At 40.1% G+C, this 17,285-nt stretch overlaps 1 protein-coding gene across 1 annotated transcript in view; it reads right to left on the bottom strand.

The window, feature by feature from the left end:
- MOXD1 (monooxygenase DBH like 1) overlaps nt 1–17,285 on the bottom strand; it is a 96,585-nt gene that overhangs the window by 18,266 nt on the left and 61,034 nt on the right. The window contains exons 8-10 of the mRNA XM_065401999.1: nt 16,172–16,363; nt 10,871–10,930; nt 1,366–1,508 (exon numbers count right to left, since the gene is read on the bottom strand). Coding sequence (XP_065258071.1) covers nt 1,366–1,508; nt 10,871–10,930; nt 16,172–16,363 — 395 coding nt within the window. The remainder of the gene's footprint in view (nt 1–1,365; nt 1,509–10,870; nt 10,931–16,171; nt 16,364–17,285) is intronic.

Below are 17,285 nucleotides of genomic sequence, written 5' to 3' on the forward strand. Positions count from 1 at the left end.
ACAAACATTTTTGCTTTGCAACTCTAAGTGTGCATTTTGGTAAATCAAGGCACAGTATATGCAATGCACACCCAAGCAAGTTTCATTTCAGAAATGGTTTGAAGTGGAACAATACACACCAGTGACAAAAGGCAAGATTCTTGGAAGCAATATTTTGTCTTACGTCACTTGATTTGTCTCCTCCTTTTGCTCCTAAACTTCCTAATACCTGAGTGGGCTGTTCTAGAGACAGTGCCACTTGGCTGTCTATCTCAAGAGGCACTTTCTCTACTGGGATAAAAAAAAATGTTGCTTTTTTTGTTTCTACCTCTCCTGTGTGCTATTTTGTTTCATTCTCTTCCTGCTGTCTCTGATCTCTTTTTCTCTACCCTTTTCATCACTACTTCCCCTGCACTTCCTCTTACTACACCTCTACCCCGATATAACGCTGTCCTCGGGCGCCAAAAAATCTTACTGCGTTATAGGTGAAACCCTGTTATATCGCACTTGCTTTGATCCGCCGGAGTGCGCAGCCCCGCCCCCCTGGAGCACTGCTTTATATCCGAATTCGTGTTATATCGGGTCGCGTTATATCGGGGTAGAGGTGTACTTGCTACTGTCCTGCCCTCCTGAGTCTCTACCTTCTCTCCACATCTCTTTCCATCTCCATTTTGTCCCCTGCTATGTACCACCCTTTCTACCTTATTACCTTTTCTATCATCACCCTTTCTTGTCATTATTTCCAAATTGTTCTTAGCTTTTGGATGCCAGCAGCAGTTCTAGGGCCTGAGTCTCCTCTGCAACTCAACTGACTTCAGTTTAACTTGTCTTCTGATTTAATAAGAGGACAATCAGATCCCCAATGCCTAACACTAGGGCCCCTAAACACTGTGAAAATGACCTGTGTTTTAATGTTTGTCAGCAAAAGTTGACTCTCAACCCCTTCTCAGCTAGTGTTGAAAACATTTTACCTGATAGTGATAACTGATCTTACCATTGAATTAAGTGTAACATGGTTCCATTAGGCTTTTTGTAATGACAGTGAAAATGATTTTGTTCTGTCTATACTACCCATCAAACCTTTTTCAATACCAGTGGAGGAGGTGCCTCATGACTGACAAGCATGGTCAGCAATGTGTCATTTTTTCTACTGTAAACATACCTTAGAAGAAGTGCAACAATTATGAGACATCAGATGCTGGAAACACTTACTAGCATTTCTTGTGTTTAATTCAAGTAGTGCCAGTGATGCTAGATGAGACAATATACTATGTTATTACAAGGGGTTAAAAAATCATATGATGTGTGTGTGCAATAATCCCACAGACAAAAATGAATTAATGAATGAATACAAGGTGCACACCCTGTTATATTTCCCCTACTTACCTGACTGGTCTATATATTTCCTTCACTCCAATAAACTGGAGTTGCTCCATTATGTCTGGAATACTTGCACATCGGGTAAGATTGATTCTCGGGTAGTACAGTAGGTAAGACAGGCACATTTCATTTCTGGTGCTCAGACCCCCCTGAAGATGAAGATGTTTTAGCAATATAAGTTTATGATTTCTCAGAAAAAGACAGTGATGATAATTAATATGTTAGCTAGTGAACCGTATATGAGAAAAGAAAAAAATGGACCAATATGGCAAGGTTATTCTGCATATTCAGTTATCAAGGAACAAAAGTCAGTAGTCCTTTTGTAACAAAATACATTAAAAGCCCACTCATTACTCTTATCGGGTATAAAAATAAATGTCAGCAAAAGCAGCTATCAGTATGTTACTGACAGTGAAGTCGGAATAACCTTCCTGCTATTTTACATCTTTGTAATCTTTCATGAACTCTTGTTTTGACACTATTTTCCAAAGTGAGGTAGGGTAAATTCACACTGGGGTGCTGTGAACCCCGCTGCACCAGGAAGAAGCAGTTGGCAATGGGGATGATTCAAGTGCAGCTGTGGGTATTTTATTGTAACACCCGCCCATTAGTTGCTTTTCCCATTGTAGACCACTTCTAGCTCACTGACATGTAGGTCACACTTGTTATACTCAACCATTGAATGCCAAGTCAGTGGAACTACAGTTATAGCATAGCACTTGCTTCCTTTTCCTTCCCATACTATTTCTGTAACCGGGAAATCAAGAGAAGTAATCAAGATGTTGAAATAGAGAGTGCATATTGCCTGAATACAGGAGACAAAATGGAAGGGGTTGAAATCCATGAACATCAGTGAGGGTTACAAGATAGTATATCATGAATCAGGAGCTCAACCTCCATGACCCAACATGTCTCAAAAATTCATCCCCCTCCCATCTACACAGTAGTCTCATGTAGGAGTTTCCACAGGCTCTGCAGGAAAAGGTTGCCTAAGTGGTGCTCCCCACTTTTGCATGCATTGGCCACATTTGGACCCCAATCCTGCAAAGACTTACTCGGGTGCTTAGGTCAATAGGATTATTTACAATGTGAGGGTTACAAGATAGTATATCATGAATCAGTAGCTAAGAGGAATGGAGTGGGGATAATGGTAGCAGAAATATTACAGGATAAGGTACCTAGACATTCTAAAGAAGAGTGACCCGCTGATGAAAGTTAGAATAGCAGTGAGCAGAGAACAAATATTTAATGTTATATGTGGATATGTACCACAGGTTGGTTGTACAATTCAGAGAAGGAAGAATTCCAGGTAGTGCTAGATCAAGTAATAAGTGAAGTACCATAAGCTGAGTACTTGATTATTGGAGCGGATCTGAATGAACATGTGGGAGAATGCAGTGACGGCTACAATTGTCATGGAGGATGAGGCTTTGGAACCAGAATTGAAGCTGGAGAGGATATATTAAAGGTAGCCAGAGCCCATGGCCTGATTGTTGTCAACACAGGCGCCAACTTTCCAATGTCCTTGGGGGTGCTCGACCCCCGGCTCTGCCCTAGGCCCCATCCCGACTCCACCCCTTCCCCCAAATCCCCAACCCTGCTCCACCTCTTCCCGCCCACACCCCACCTCTTCCTGCCCCATTCCGCGCCCTCCCCCGAGGGCGCTGCATCCTCGCCCATGCCCTCTCCCCCCCAGAGTCTCCTGCATGCCACGAAACAGCTGATCATGGTGGAAGGGAGGTGCAGGAAGAGAGGGGAAGGTGCTGATTGGTGGGGCCCACCGGCGGGAGGAAGGCACTGGGAGATGGAGGGGGAGTTTGATAGGGGGGCTGCCAGTGGGTGCTCAGCACCTACCAGTTTTTCCCCGTGCGTGCTCCAGCCCTGGAGCAGCCACGGAGTCAGCACCTATGGTTGCCAATATATACTTTGTAAAGAGGAAGGGGCACTTAATTACATACAAGCTTGGTGCCAGCAGGTCCCAGATCGATTACATCCTGACAAGAAGAAGAGATTTAAAAAAACATGAGAGACTGTAAAGTGATCCTGGGAGAGCAAATTGAGGAGCTTGTAATGGACCTCTGGGTGAAAAGACTAGTGGGGGACAAAATATGAGTTGAGGAACAAAGGATAAACTGATGGAGGCTTATGGATGGGAAGTTAGTCTGTGATTTAAGGATGAGTTTCTACAGAGATTGGACTATGACCAAACCTACCACAATGATACTAATAAGATGTTGGGGGAAATAGCCAAAGATATCACAGAAAGTGCACAAGCTGCTTGTGGCCAAACAAAAAGAGGGAAATTGTATGGCAAGGAGACGTGGTGATGGTGGTGGTGGTCTAGTGATGTGCAGGAGGCAGCAAAGAAGAAGGAAAGGCTTAAGCAATGGCAGAAAGTCAGAATGGAACAAAGTGATGAGGGATACAAGAAAACAGTACAAAGAATGGTTGCAGAAGCTAAGCATCAAGCATTTAAAGCCTCAGATGCAAGACACAGGACTTCTAACAAAAGAAGGGGAAAGGGAATATATAGATTAGCCAAGATTAGGCAAAGAAACATAGAAGACTTGGGAGCTGTAGAAGTGTGTCAAAGATGAAAATGGAAGAGTACTGGTGGAAGACAGTGAAATCATTAGGAGTTGGCAGCAGTTTTATAGGAAACTACTCAATGAAGAGAACGTGAAGAAACTGTTGAGGACAGTATGCGCAAACAACCTCACAAAACCTATCGTCATGGTGGCGATGCAGACAGCACTAAAGATGATGAACTGCAGGAGGGCAGCGGGACCAGACTGTGTACCAACAGAGGCATTTAAAGTATTAGGCCATGAAGAAGTGGTTATGATGATGAATTTTTTCAACTTAATTCTCAGTATCAGAAAAATGCCCAATGAGTGGAAGAAGAGCACATCAGTCTCTATTTTCAAGCATAAAAGAGATGTGCAAGAATGTAGTAATTACAGCCCGATCAAATTAATGAGTCACATGATGAAATGGATGGAAGGAATTATCGAGAAAATAGTTTGTGAGGAGCTCAAGCTCATATAAGCGACAACCAATTTGGGTTTATACCAGGAAGGCCAGCAATGGATGCAGTGTTTGCAGCCCAAATATTGCAGAAGAACAGGGAGAAATGCAGAGAATTGCACTTAGTGTTTGTGGATTTTGAGAAGAGTTAGGACAGAGTGCCTAAAGAATTGTTATGTTGGTGCCTACAGTCACACAGTCTGCTACAGATATATTTTCAGATGATCATGGACCTGTTAGGATGCAGCTGTGGCTACAGTGAGGGTAAGTCTACATCAAAGATCAGCCTTAAGCCCTTTCCTCTTTGTGTCTGTAATGGACATCTTGGGGTTGGGCGCGGTGGCACACCTGTAATCCCAGCTACTTGGGAGGCTGAAGCTGGCGGATTGCTCAGGGATTCTGGGTTGCGGTGCGCTTTGCCGATCAGGTGTCCAGTGCCACTAACAGCCTCGCCAGCAGGTGACTGAAGGACTGGCTAGAACAACACGAATGACATATTGTGATCGGTGCTCTCTGTGAGGGCTGATGGACCTATGGACACCATGTGACACTTTCTCGGGGTGCCCAAAACTGAATCATCATGTTACCCCCACTGCCTCAGCTAGAGAGAGACTTGCTGGTGCTAAATTAAGTGTCAGCTCCCTGACATCCCCAGTCTTTTACTCACACACACAATCTCCAATCCCCAGTCTTTTACTCACACATACAATCTCAACAGGGCTTTGCCAGTCCTTACTTTGCCTTGCAGTTTAATACTTGGTGTATTCCAGTCCCTGAGCTCCTCTGAAGTGTACCCCACTAGTGTCCAGCCCCTGTCACTGAACACTCACAGTAATTAGCAGGTCTGCTATTCTCAAGGAAACAGTACACACACAGCTTCATTGATACAACTCAGGATCATATCCTTTATACCACCACAGCATGGAGATATAGTTATAGTGAAACAATCATAAATTTATCATCAAAGATTAAGATGTAAGAGATAGTGAGTAATGATAATGGAAACAGAAATGATTAGATATAAAACAAAAGAAAAGTATAACTTGCATCTTAGAGGCTAAACTTAACTTTGACAGGTTAAATTCCTTGTCTAAAGCATCAGAGGGGTAGCCGTGTTTTCCTTCCAGTATTTCCAACAGGTCAACTTAGGATCCCATTTTCATGAATATAATTGTGCTGCCCAACTAATTCCTTAAGTGCAGGATGACAGGGTGTTATCCATGTCCCCAGGTTATAGTCCCAGTAAACCTTTGAAGTGCACCCCCAAACAAGTCGTTCCCCCCTACTGTTCTCTTCTTCTTGTTAAATCTGCATTTAGCTCAGGTTGGTGATTGTGAATGAAACAATGCTCAATTTGCAGTTCAACAGACAGATTGATTTCCTGCCAGACCAGAGATGTTTATCAGTTTCTCACCTCTGCTGGGGAATATCAACTTGATACAAAATATAAGGATATATTCAGTATATAGACATAACTTTTTAAATATGATCAATATGTGCATTCCACAATTACATTAATGGCCAGCATGATCCTGGCTTTCATTTAAGATCTTACATGACACTCTATGGATAGATACTATGACAGCAGTAGGTGTAGTGAGTTTGTCAACCTTGATAGGAGTTGCTGACACAGAATAGGGAACCCTTTGCCAGCTGGAACCAAAGGGCCTCTGTCTCACATCTTGATGCGGGAGACTAGGGGAGATGCTCCATGGAGCATGCTTTTCGCCAATAACATTATATTGCACCATTACGATAAATATGAATTAGAAAAGAATCTAGAACGATAAGAGGCTGCATTAGAAGAAAATGGCTTCTGAATCAGTTGATGAAAGATAGAATATGTGTGATGCTTCATTAAGAAGCACAACGAGAAGCCAATAAAATTAGATGGTAAAAAAGTTAAAGGCTGTTATGACAGATTTATGTTACCAATTTGCTCAGGGCGTTAGGTAATTAGGCTGAGGCCGAAGGATTTTTAGGGGAGGAGATGACGGAGCACACCAAGTGTTTAAGTTTTAAAGCTTTATTAATAAAATAATAAAATAACAGCGGAGAGTGCTGGGTTTTTTTCCGTTATTTAGAGGAAGGAAGAAAGAGTTAGTGCCCCAAGCCCTAGCCCACTTTTATACTTACACCCGCACTAACCGAGGCTGGCCAAGCCTGGGTGTAACTTAAGAGGGGGAGGGGTGGATGGGAGTTTTTGTTTTGTGCACAGGTTGTTTAGGGTTTGCTGTGGATTTTTGACTTGCTTTGGTTTTTGGGAGGGTTTTTAAGTTTTGGGTTTTTGGGGGGGTGTTTTGTTTAAGGACCTTTGCTTTTGGTGCTTTTTGTGCTAGTTTAAACCGGCTTTTTGTGGCCTTTTAAGTTTTTTTAAAACACACCGACTTTAGGGATGCAAAATTTTGTTGTTTTTTTTGTTGGCTTTTTCTGTTTTGCTTGTTTTTGCAGTTTTGCTTAGCTTAGTTTGTTGGTTTTTTATGGCTGGCTAGGGTTGGATAAGATATGAATGCAGCTGCAGACTTTTTGCTGTGACCTTGGACCGGGGCCAGCGTTTTATTTTTAGACTGAGCTAGCTGAAGTGTTGAGTTAACTTGTTTTTTGCCTTTTTTTTTTTTTTTGCCTTTTTGCAACCTGCAAAGGAATTTTTTATTTTATATTTATATTTTTAACCCTTTTTAAAATGCCTTGTGATGCTTGCAACAGCGTTAGCAATATACAATTAAATACCTTGGTTCATTGTTGAGCCATGATGGGAATGTGGATGTAGATGTTGGGAGCTGCATGAAGAACACTTTATGTAAATGGAGGGAGTTGATGGGAATTCTCTGCGATAAGAATATGACACAAACTAAAAGCAATGTGTGTAAGATCATGATTAAGCCAGCTATGGCATATGGGTCAGAATGCTGGCCAACAAGGAAGAGAGAAGAACACCTACTTAACACTGCTGAAATGAGAATGTGCAGATGGACACTGTGTAAGATGAGAGCTGATAGGCTACTTATTGAAACAGTATGAGCCAGGATGCAGGAAGTCACCCTTCTGGAAAAGAAGAGGGAGTATCGACTGAGATGGTTGGGTCACATGAGACAATGAGATGTGGGATATGTTGGCCAGAGAGTACAAGAGCTATAGTAGTCACAGGACAAAGACCACAAGGAAGACCTAGAAGAAAAGTGGTTTGAGATGCTGAAGTAGGACATGAAGAAGGCTGGTGTCTGCTTGGAAGAGGCACTCAACAAGAGCGCTTAGAGGCAAAGAACAAGAGCTGCTGACCCTGATTGATGGGAGAAGGCAAAGACGAAGAAGACTATTTCTGTAACCTTTTGCATCATAGAGTTTGGCCCAGAGACTTACATGGAAGTTGCCAGCACTTAGTTTAGGTTTACTCCAACTTGAATTTGCTCCAAACTGCAAGTGCTCCCATGTGGCACTGTCATATCCAACCACTAACTTAAAATTATAAAAGACCCAAGAGTACTTCCATTCTAAAAGACTTTACTACATTTGAAAAGAATGGTCAAGAGTCTCTCTCTCTCTCTCTATATATATATATATATGGTCCCCCTTACAGTAGTATCTGAGCACCTCCCAAGTATTTGAAGATCTATCCTTAAAACACCCCTGTGAGGTAGGGCAGTAGTATTATCCCCATTTTCAGACACAGACAGAATTGAGATACAGAGAGATCAGTAACTCAAGTGTGGCATTTATCCCCAGCTTTGGCTTGGGACAGTGCAGAACTGTACCACACAGGGGGACCACCAGAAGACATTCAGTCTCAGTTGCACTGAAGTGGCAGCCGGGAGCACAATAATAATGTGTTACCCCTTTAATTTTTTTTTTAATTTTTTTTATTTTCTTCTCAGGAGGAGTACAAAACCAAACAAGCAACACATCTTTAATGGCTGCAAAATACTCCCCTATAGCCTGGCCGGCCAGATCTTCTGTCCAGTGTATAAGAGGGGGCAAAGCCCCGGTTCCATCTACCTTCCTCCTGTACTTTTTCTGCCAAGATCTACTGAAGGGACCATCTTGATAGTAGCCTCTGTGCATCCTAAGTTCATTCACTGCAATTCTGATCAGCCCTTACCCTGTCCATTCAAGGGAGGGCAGGGTGTGCCTTATTCCCTCCCACCCCACTATGCAGCCATGTAAGGGACACCACAATCTAACTTCAAATGACTTGCTGAAGGTCATACTGGAAATCCCTATCAAAGCTGGAATTGAACTCAGCAACAAGCAAAATCTACTTGGAATAACTAAATGTCAAATGCTGCTTGCAAGCACTCCCACTGATTTCACGGAATCACAGACGCTAGAGGTGGAAAAGACTTAAAAGAGTATCCAGACTTCAGTGAAAGTACACCTGGGACTGAGGTAAACAGGAACTGGTCCTAAAACTGGTACATGAAGACAAACCTAAAAATATGTCCTAGGTGAATAATTTAATCCTGATTGGTTGCCTACAACTGATAAACAACAACAAGATACTGACAGATTCAATTCTGTACAAAGATTAACAATGGTTTGGTAATTTTTCCATTTGACTTTTTTTTGTTTTTCCTAATCTTAAAGCCTTAAGCCATGTTTTGCTAAAACAAATTCAAGTTGTGTAATTCCATACTGGCATTCCATTTCATATAGCTCCAGGTATGAATTATTACTATCTTACTCTGTGACATAATAGGGTGGAAGAACAGAATGTAAAATAAAATTGCAGTATTCAATCTAATGATATATTTTCTCACCACAAAAGGTATGTTAGTACCAGAGAGCACAGTTTAATTATTAAACACCTTCTGAGTTAAGAGTGCATAACCAAGGAATAGGTAACAGAGTGACTCATTACTACTGTTAAAGTTTTCTAAGCTTGGATGGTAGATATATGGCTCAACTAAGATATAGGCAATGCATCAAAAATTAAAGAAATCTTTGTAAAAGATGCAATTCTCATTTTTTGTTTACTTATCTTTCTCCTGAAATATATATATTTCACTTGTAACGGTAAACCATAATTCAATAGCCTAATACCTATGTACTGTCTGGAGTGCCCTAACTAGGTTCCTAATTATCCCGCTCTACACACAGACATGCAGCTCCTCAGGTTTCAACTCTAGGAATTTCTGACTTACTTTATCCTCAGGGGGAGGGGCCAGTGCCAGAGCAGAAAAGATCAGAGGTTGGTACCTGAGAATCTGTGAGTAGTTTCAGTCCTAATGCTGAAGATCTTAAGCCCCTCTGGCACAACTCCAGGCCCCACACTTCCTTCATCTTGCCAATGATTTCCCTGCCACGCTATGTTCTGGGACCCTCCTCTGATGAGACTCACAAAGCACAGGGAGACCTTCACTGCTGGAAAATCTTTTGGATTTGGAAGGCAGCATGCCCTCTGGAGTAGCTGCTCTTTGAGCTCAACCTCCATGACCCAACATGTCTCAAAAATTCATCCCCCTCCCATCTACACAGTAGTCTCATGTAGGAGTTTCCACAGGCTCTGCAGGAAAAGGTTGCCTAGGTGGTGCTCCCCACTTTTGCATGCATTGGCCACATTTGGACCCCAATCCTGCAAAGACTTACTCGGGTGCTTAGGTCAATAGGATTATTTACAATGTGTAAAATTAATCATATGCGTGAGTCTTTGCAGAATTAGATCCTTGGCTGGTATTTGCATGCTTTCACTCCCCTCCATATAGTGCATATTTGAGCCTAGGATGATTCTTTATGATTAGGTTGAGCAGTAAACACAGACTCAAAATACAACAGTCTAACTACCAAGACTATGTAGTGCCTAAACATACATACACATTTAATTGTCTAATTACTATGAGTCAGACACTGGCTTTGGAGTCCCTATTCAGTCTTTTTATTAGGCAAAACATCCAGATGAAATCAATGGGTTTTTTGTCTGAGGACAGACTAAGTAAGGATTCCAGAATTTGACTCACATTAATTAGGCAGTTGAGAGCTCACATATTTTCAAGCACTAAATAGACTTGGTAGTTAGGATTGCATATTTTGATTCTATATTTACTGCTTAACCTAGTAATAAAATATTATGCCAATCCCCCAAATTTCCCACTTTTGTATTATATGGAGGAGACAAATTGATGTAAATATCATCCAGTTGTGCTGATATATGGATGTTTTGCCTGGGAATAGATTTAATAAGAGCATTAATTGTTTCTTATTTTAATGAGGAATAAAAAAGAGCCAGAACAAGCATTGTCTCATGAAAGATCAAACTTCCAAAGGGAAGACTGGTGCCTTACTTGGATGCTATACAGTTACAATTAGAGAACGTTAAATGATATATAGTAATTTCTGCATAAATCCATAAGTAGCCTTGGTGCTATCAGTTAATAATGCTTTACTCTTCATAATATCAAATTATTTTTGCTTCCAAATGAGAACATATCACTTATGTATTTATTTCAAAGAAATATGCCTTCGGTGTCAACCCATTTGAAGGTTTCCTTACCCATGTCATACGTATTCGATCTACAGTGCTGTAGCGACATTCCGTGATTAAATTATCCCCCTGAAACACAAAATATAAGAAGTTCACAGTTATGAAGTTTAATAACATTTGGTTCAGATGATGATTTACTATTGCAAAAGTTTAACAAATAATGGTCAGAACACTGGAATCCAGGGATTTGAATTTTTGAAGGAGCAGAGGATGAGTACATTAGCCCAGACTAAAACTTTGGTGGCTTAGTTAATTCATTATTCATTATCCTTAGCGGGTGTAAATTAGTGTAGCTCCATTGACTTAAATGAAGGTATGTCAATTTACACCAGCTGAGAATCTAGTCCATTATTTGTACTGCAGTAGCACCCAAAAGCTCCAGTCATGACCAAGGCCCTCACACATAGGAAGATGTGGTTCTTGTTACAAATTCCTTACAATCTATGAGTATGGATATTTTGTTTGTGGTAAATCCTCTCACCAATTTCAATGGGACTACCCGTGTGAATAAGGAAAAGATTTTCCCTGTCATAAAAGCACCATATTGTTTGCCATGATTGGCAGTCTCACCTCAAGAGAATCCTGAGCTTGGTATGGCAGGAGGTGTGGTGAGCTAATGATTGAAATGAATTGACAGATTTATTTGGAAAAGATTGCACATTTTCTGTCTTTAGTATGTTCAATTAATTCTTCATTTTCATGACAACTAAATTGCTCTACCGTGTTTTTAAATAATAAAAAAGCAGTAGCTCACAGAATAACTAATCTTCTATACAAAATCAAATGCAGTCTACATGTCCCTATGCAAAGCAATATGGATCAGAAATTATAACACCGGACTTAGGAGGGGTGCAGAAGTACTGACTGGACACATTTGTATTAGCCTTGTGGGAAATTCTTGTCTAACCTTTAATTAGAGGAGTTCAGGGCTCTCACGTGCTTGTTTATTCATTGACTGAGTTGTTAAATGATTACTAAAAAGAGGGAAACCTACTTTTTCTGAGGAATATTTTTTATCCCTTAAAGAAGATGGTGCCAGAGTGTCTGCAGCCACTGCCCCTCACAAAGTAGTCCTAAGATCTGAAGAATTCAGTGCTACAGGGCATAGGCCTGCTACTTAAAAAAGGTGTATTTTGTTAGCCACCAATAACCCCTCCCCCCCCCCCAAAAGGAGGGGAAACTGAAAGGGTTGGGTAATAGAATCATGGATTTAGAAAATTCCTCTTCTGGCCTTAGCAATTTAAAAAACAAAACAACAACAACAAAAGCCTACAACTTTCCCTGTAAGTGGAAGGAGAGAACAGGATAGAACTAGAAATATGATACTTTGGGGAATTTCAGAACACACCAGTTCTGGGGATTTTAATGTTTATTTGCATATGGATAGCTGAGTTATTTAGCCCTTATCTGCTGATTTAATTTCTCTTGAAATGGTCAGGAGATTACCTACCAGAAGGTCTGAATCCACCTCTGCCTATGTCATTCTGATAGTGTGAATACCTTTACAGCTTTGTAATTAAATTATGTAATTAGTTGTGAAATGGATAAAGTGGACTTATTGGTTCTAGGAGCAGTCATCATCCTAACTAAACTCTGACTCTTTGAAGAAGATATATATATATACAGGTCTGCCTCCCACCTCCTTCTGGACCTAAGAACAAGGTCAAGAAGGAGGTGGGAGGCAGACTAGTAGAGAGTCTCTGAGTAAAGGGTAAAAAATAGGGGTGACGTCATGGTAGGGATTTGCTATAGACCATCAAATCAGGAAGAGGAGGTGGATGAGGCATTTCTAGAACAAACAACAGAAATATCCAAAACACAAGACCTGGTAGTAATGGGGGACTTTAACTACCCAGGCATCTGCTGGAAAAGTAATAGGGCAAAACACAATATTTCCAATAAATTCTTGGGAATGTATTGGGGAGAACTTTGTATTCCAGAAAGTGGAGGAAGTAACAAGGAGGACAGCCATTTTAGACTTGATTCTGACCAACAAGGAGGAATTGGTAGCAAACCTGAAGGTGGAAGGCAATTTGGGTGAAAGTGATCAGGAAATTATAGATTTCATGGTTCTAAGGAAAGGAAAGAGTGAGAGTAGCAGAACAAGGACAACTGACTTCAAAAAAGACCACTTTAACAAATTCAAGAGAACTGGTAGGTAAGGTCTCATGGGAAGAAAATCTAAGGGAAAAAGGAGTTCAGGAAAGCTGGCAGTTTCTCAAAGAGACAATAACTGCAAGCTATCCTGATGTGAAGAAAAGACAGAAAGAATAGTAAGAGGCCAATATGGCTCCATCAGGAGCTCTTTAATGACCTGAAAATCATAAAGAAATCCTACAAAAAGTGGAAAGATGGACAAATTGCTAAGAAGGAGTACAAAAGAACAGCACAAGTATGTAGGAACAAAATCAGAAAGGCTAAGGCACAAAATGAGTTATACACCTAACAAGGGAAGTAAAAGTCAATAAGAAGAGGTTCTTTCAATACATTAGGAGCAAGAGAAAGATGAAGGAAAGTGTAAGTCTTCTCTTAGTGGGGAAGAAGAGTTAATAATTGATGACACAAAAAAAGCTGAGATGTTAAATGCCTATTTTGCTTCAATCTTCACTAAAATGTTAATATGACCAGATACTTATCACAATTAATATTAACAGCAAGGGGGAAGGAATGCAAGTCAAAATAGGGAAAGAACAGGTTAAAGAATATTTAGATGAGTTAGATGTATTCAAGTTTGCAGGACCTGATGAAATTCATCTTAGGGTACTTAAGGAACTAGCTGAAGCAATCTCAGAACCATTAACAATTATCATGGAGAACTGGAGGATAAGTGAAAACTAGAGAAGGGCAAAGATAGTACCTATCTTTAAAGTGGGGAACAAAGGTAACCCAGGGAATTATAGACCAGTCAGTCTAACTCTGATACTTGGAGAGATATTGGTACAAATTATTAAACAAACAATTTATGAGTTCCTAGATGATAATAAGGTGATAAGGAATAGGGAAAATGGATTTGTCAAGAACAAAGCATGCCAAACCAACCTAATTTCCTTCTTTGGCCTAGTGGATAAGGGGGAAGCAGTGGACATGATATATCTTGATTTTAGTAAGACTTTTGATACAGTCCCACATGACAGTCTCTTAAACAAACTAGGGAAATGTGAAATTATTACATGAATTTACTATATGGTGGGTGCACAACTGGTTAAAAAGCCCTATTCAAAGAATAATTGTCAATGGTTTGTTGTTAAACTGGGAGGGTATATCTAGTGGGGTCCTGCAAGGGTCAGTCCTCGGTCCAGTACTATTCACCATTTTCATTAATGACTTGGATAATGGAAATTGGCAAAGCTCCATTGATGTCAGTGGAACTATGCTGATTTACACTAGCTGAGTACCTGGCCCTTTGAGTACTGGTAGTTATAGAATATCCAGCAAAGCTTTCTTTGGTTGGTGATTAGCTCTTCCAGTTTCAAATGCATCATAAGCTTCTAATACTTGCAGAGAACAAATAGTATGAACTCAACAACTCCAAGGAACAGCACATGCAGGAACAGACAGAGAGACTGATAGGAATGTCTGAGAATACTTTGAATTAATTGTTCTACCATACTGTCAATAAGCAATATTATTAATTATTATTATTATTATTATTTATATGTATTGTGGTAGCAGTAATATTGGAATCATTGGGTAGTAAATTATGATAATTTAGATGCTGGTGATTCATATTATAGCAGGCATAGGCCAGGGCCACTTTAAAGAAGGTTGAATTCCAACTTCCATTCTAGCCCTCTCTTTTTGAGTTGCTCATAATATACTCAAGCAAATGTGCTTTTCAGTCTCTTTTCTATATATTTCTGTTTATTCTTTAATCTAAAAGGGACTTTTCTCTATAATTTGCATACAGGCTTTTTCTATAAAGGTATTCAAACTTCTAATCCTCTCCCAGCCCCCACTTTCTCCTTCCCAAACCCCTGCACCTCTTCTCTGGAGGTGGAAGCAGTGCTTTCTCTTTTGAAGTCCCACTAGATGGTTAGCAGTCAGACTTCAAAAAGAAAATACTGCTCTCCCCTGCAAGCACAGCTGCACCTGAGAAGTGGCCAGGCTTTGAATTGGAAGCTAGTTAAAGGTTCCCATTTCAGTTTCTTACCTTAGAAGGGCAAGTATCAAAGGAACCTGGTATGGGGGAGGAGAGTTAGAGATGAAGGGGATTGTGAGGGGAAGACTGACGGTTTTAAGCTAACATTCAGTCACTCTGGAGGCCTTTTCTTGTAACTTTCAACTCACTTTCTGTTATAGGCCCCAATTCTGAAAAAATTACCAGGTGCTTAACTTTACCCATATGTGTCATCCCATTGAAGTCAACGGGACTGCTCCCCCTGCATGAAGATAAGCACATGATGAACTGCTTTGCTGGATCATGACTGGAATGCTCAGAGCCCTGCAGAATCGAGCCCTCAGTCTGTAGCCTCTCTGCCAAGACTGCGAAAAAGTTGCCAGTCGGAGCTAACATGAGCTGAGTGAATAATCTGTAATGAATTTAGACTCTTTCTTCTCATGGAATGTCTGCAAATAGATGGTGATTGAATTGAATTTATTTGTTAATAAAAAGTGTTGAAGATTTTTGTATTTTTTTAAATTGTGCATTATATTATTTATTTATTTTACAATGTTCAGGAGTGTGCTAAGTGCCTCAGTGAAAATAAGACATCATGATTTCTTGCCCCAAGGAGATTCAGTTACTCAGTGAAGGTCAATGCAGAGCATGATGGAGTAATGAAGTTTTTCCCCTTTAGCAATAAATAAAAAATTTAAAATAAATGGAAGACTTAGTTGACTGATTTCCTGTCTGTGTGTGAGGTTGAACATAAACAACTCTTTGCAAGTACTTGATAGTCAAGATGTGTTGTGTTAGTTACAATTGGTCAGAAAAGCCATATGGTGTTGTTTCCTTTCCCTGACTGGATGAATGCACAAAAAAATTGGCACACTCACATATGAGAGTTTAAAATGTGCTTTCCACAAACATTTGTGACAATAAAACTCAATTGCTCAAATGTTTGTAGAAACCAAACACAAAAGAGATCAGAACATGGTCAAAGAAAATTATTTTAAAATGTAGGTAAATATTAATGGGATATTGTTTAGGGTATTTTCCCAACTCTAATGTGATGGTGGTTTTATGAAAGGCAGGAAAGTGAGTAAGACAGAAAAGTCATTTCACAAGCAAAATTAGTCCTAACTATGAACAAAATATTAGTCACTGTGGCTCACAAACTATGGTAAGGGGAAGAATTAAGAGATTCATACAGGCAAGATAGTTCTTTCTTCCTTTAGATACTGAAATTCCTGAAAATTGAAGTCAAACTCATCGTCATAAGCAAGCAGTTTCTGTTCTTCACCCTTGCGGAAGTGACGCATCCTGATGGCTCTGCCAGCAAGATGGGCATGGAGAAGAACAGCAAACACACGAATCCCACTTGGCCTCTCAGCATCCAAGGCCTGACAAAGGGAAACCAACAAAACTGTCAGTACATCACAAGCACAAAAGGTAAACAGATGAGTGAGAATGTTAAATATATAAATGCACTGTATGTTTCCTCAGTTTATAGTAATATAAGCAGTGTGCAATATGGTGAAACAGCAAATATAAAACACCAAATGAAAACTGAATTGCCATTGTACAATAAAAACAATTATTTAAGTGGTATTTATTAGTCTTTGATGCGCATATGTAGCTCTCATTAAAATTAATTGGAATGCCACATTCCCAGTACACATCCAATAGAATCTGACCTTTAAAAATACAGTTTTTAAAATGGTATGTTAATTTCATAGCTACAGGCTGCATATGAGTGTGTCTTTATTGTGACAAATGATTTTCAGTGTGTTACCACATTACTAGAAAGCACATGCAAAGACAGGCAGTTTAAGATGAAAGTTTGGAATTACTGTTTAAAATGTTCTTCTGCCCAACTGCAGGTGAGCTGATACCAGAATACTGCAGAATTAAGTCTAAAGTTTTCATTCCAGGCCAAAACAATTTTAAAGTATTTTTTGACAGATTAGCACAGAAGATAGGACTGAATCAGATTTTACCAATCTGGCACACACATCCCCAAATTCCAAATGGTGTGAGTGTTTCAAACACAGATCCAAACGTACCCTGGGGTTCTGATTTCTGTTTAGATCGAAAACTGGAAAGCACATGTTTTCCAGATTCGTTTCACATGTGGCCTTAGATGGCAGCAACCTCACAAGAACAGATCTTATCGTTTTTAGGCTGAAATTTGCTACAACCACCAACACCACCATCTTGGTACTGTCAGTTGCACACCCAAATCCTCGCTCTAGTTTGGCCTTAAACCCAAACCATAGCTTAAATTAACTATACATTCAAACTTGTCCCAACTCTAGATAGGAC

The sequence above is a fragment of the Emys orbicularis genome, chromosome 3 (assembly GCF_028017835.1).
Source record: "Emys orbicularis isolate rEmyOrb1 chromosome 3, rEmyOrb1.hap1, whole genome shotgun sequence".
In the NCBI taxonomy this organism is placed as follows: domain Eukaryota; kingdom Metazoa; phylum Chordata; order Testudines; family Emydidae; genus Emys; species Emys orbicularis.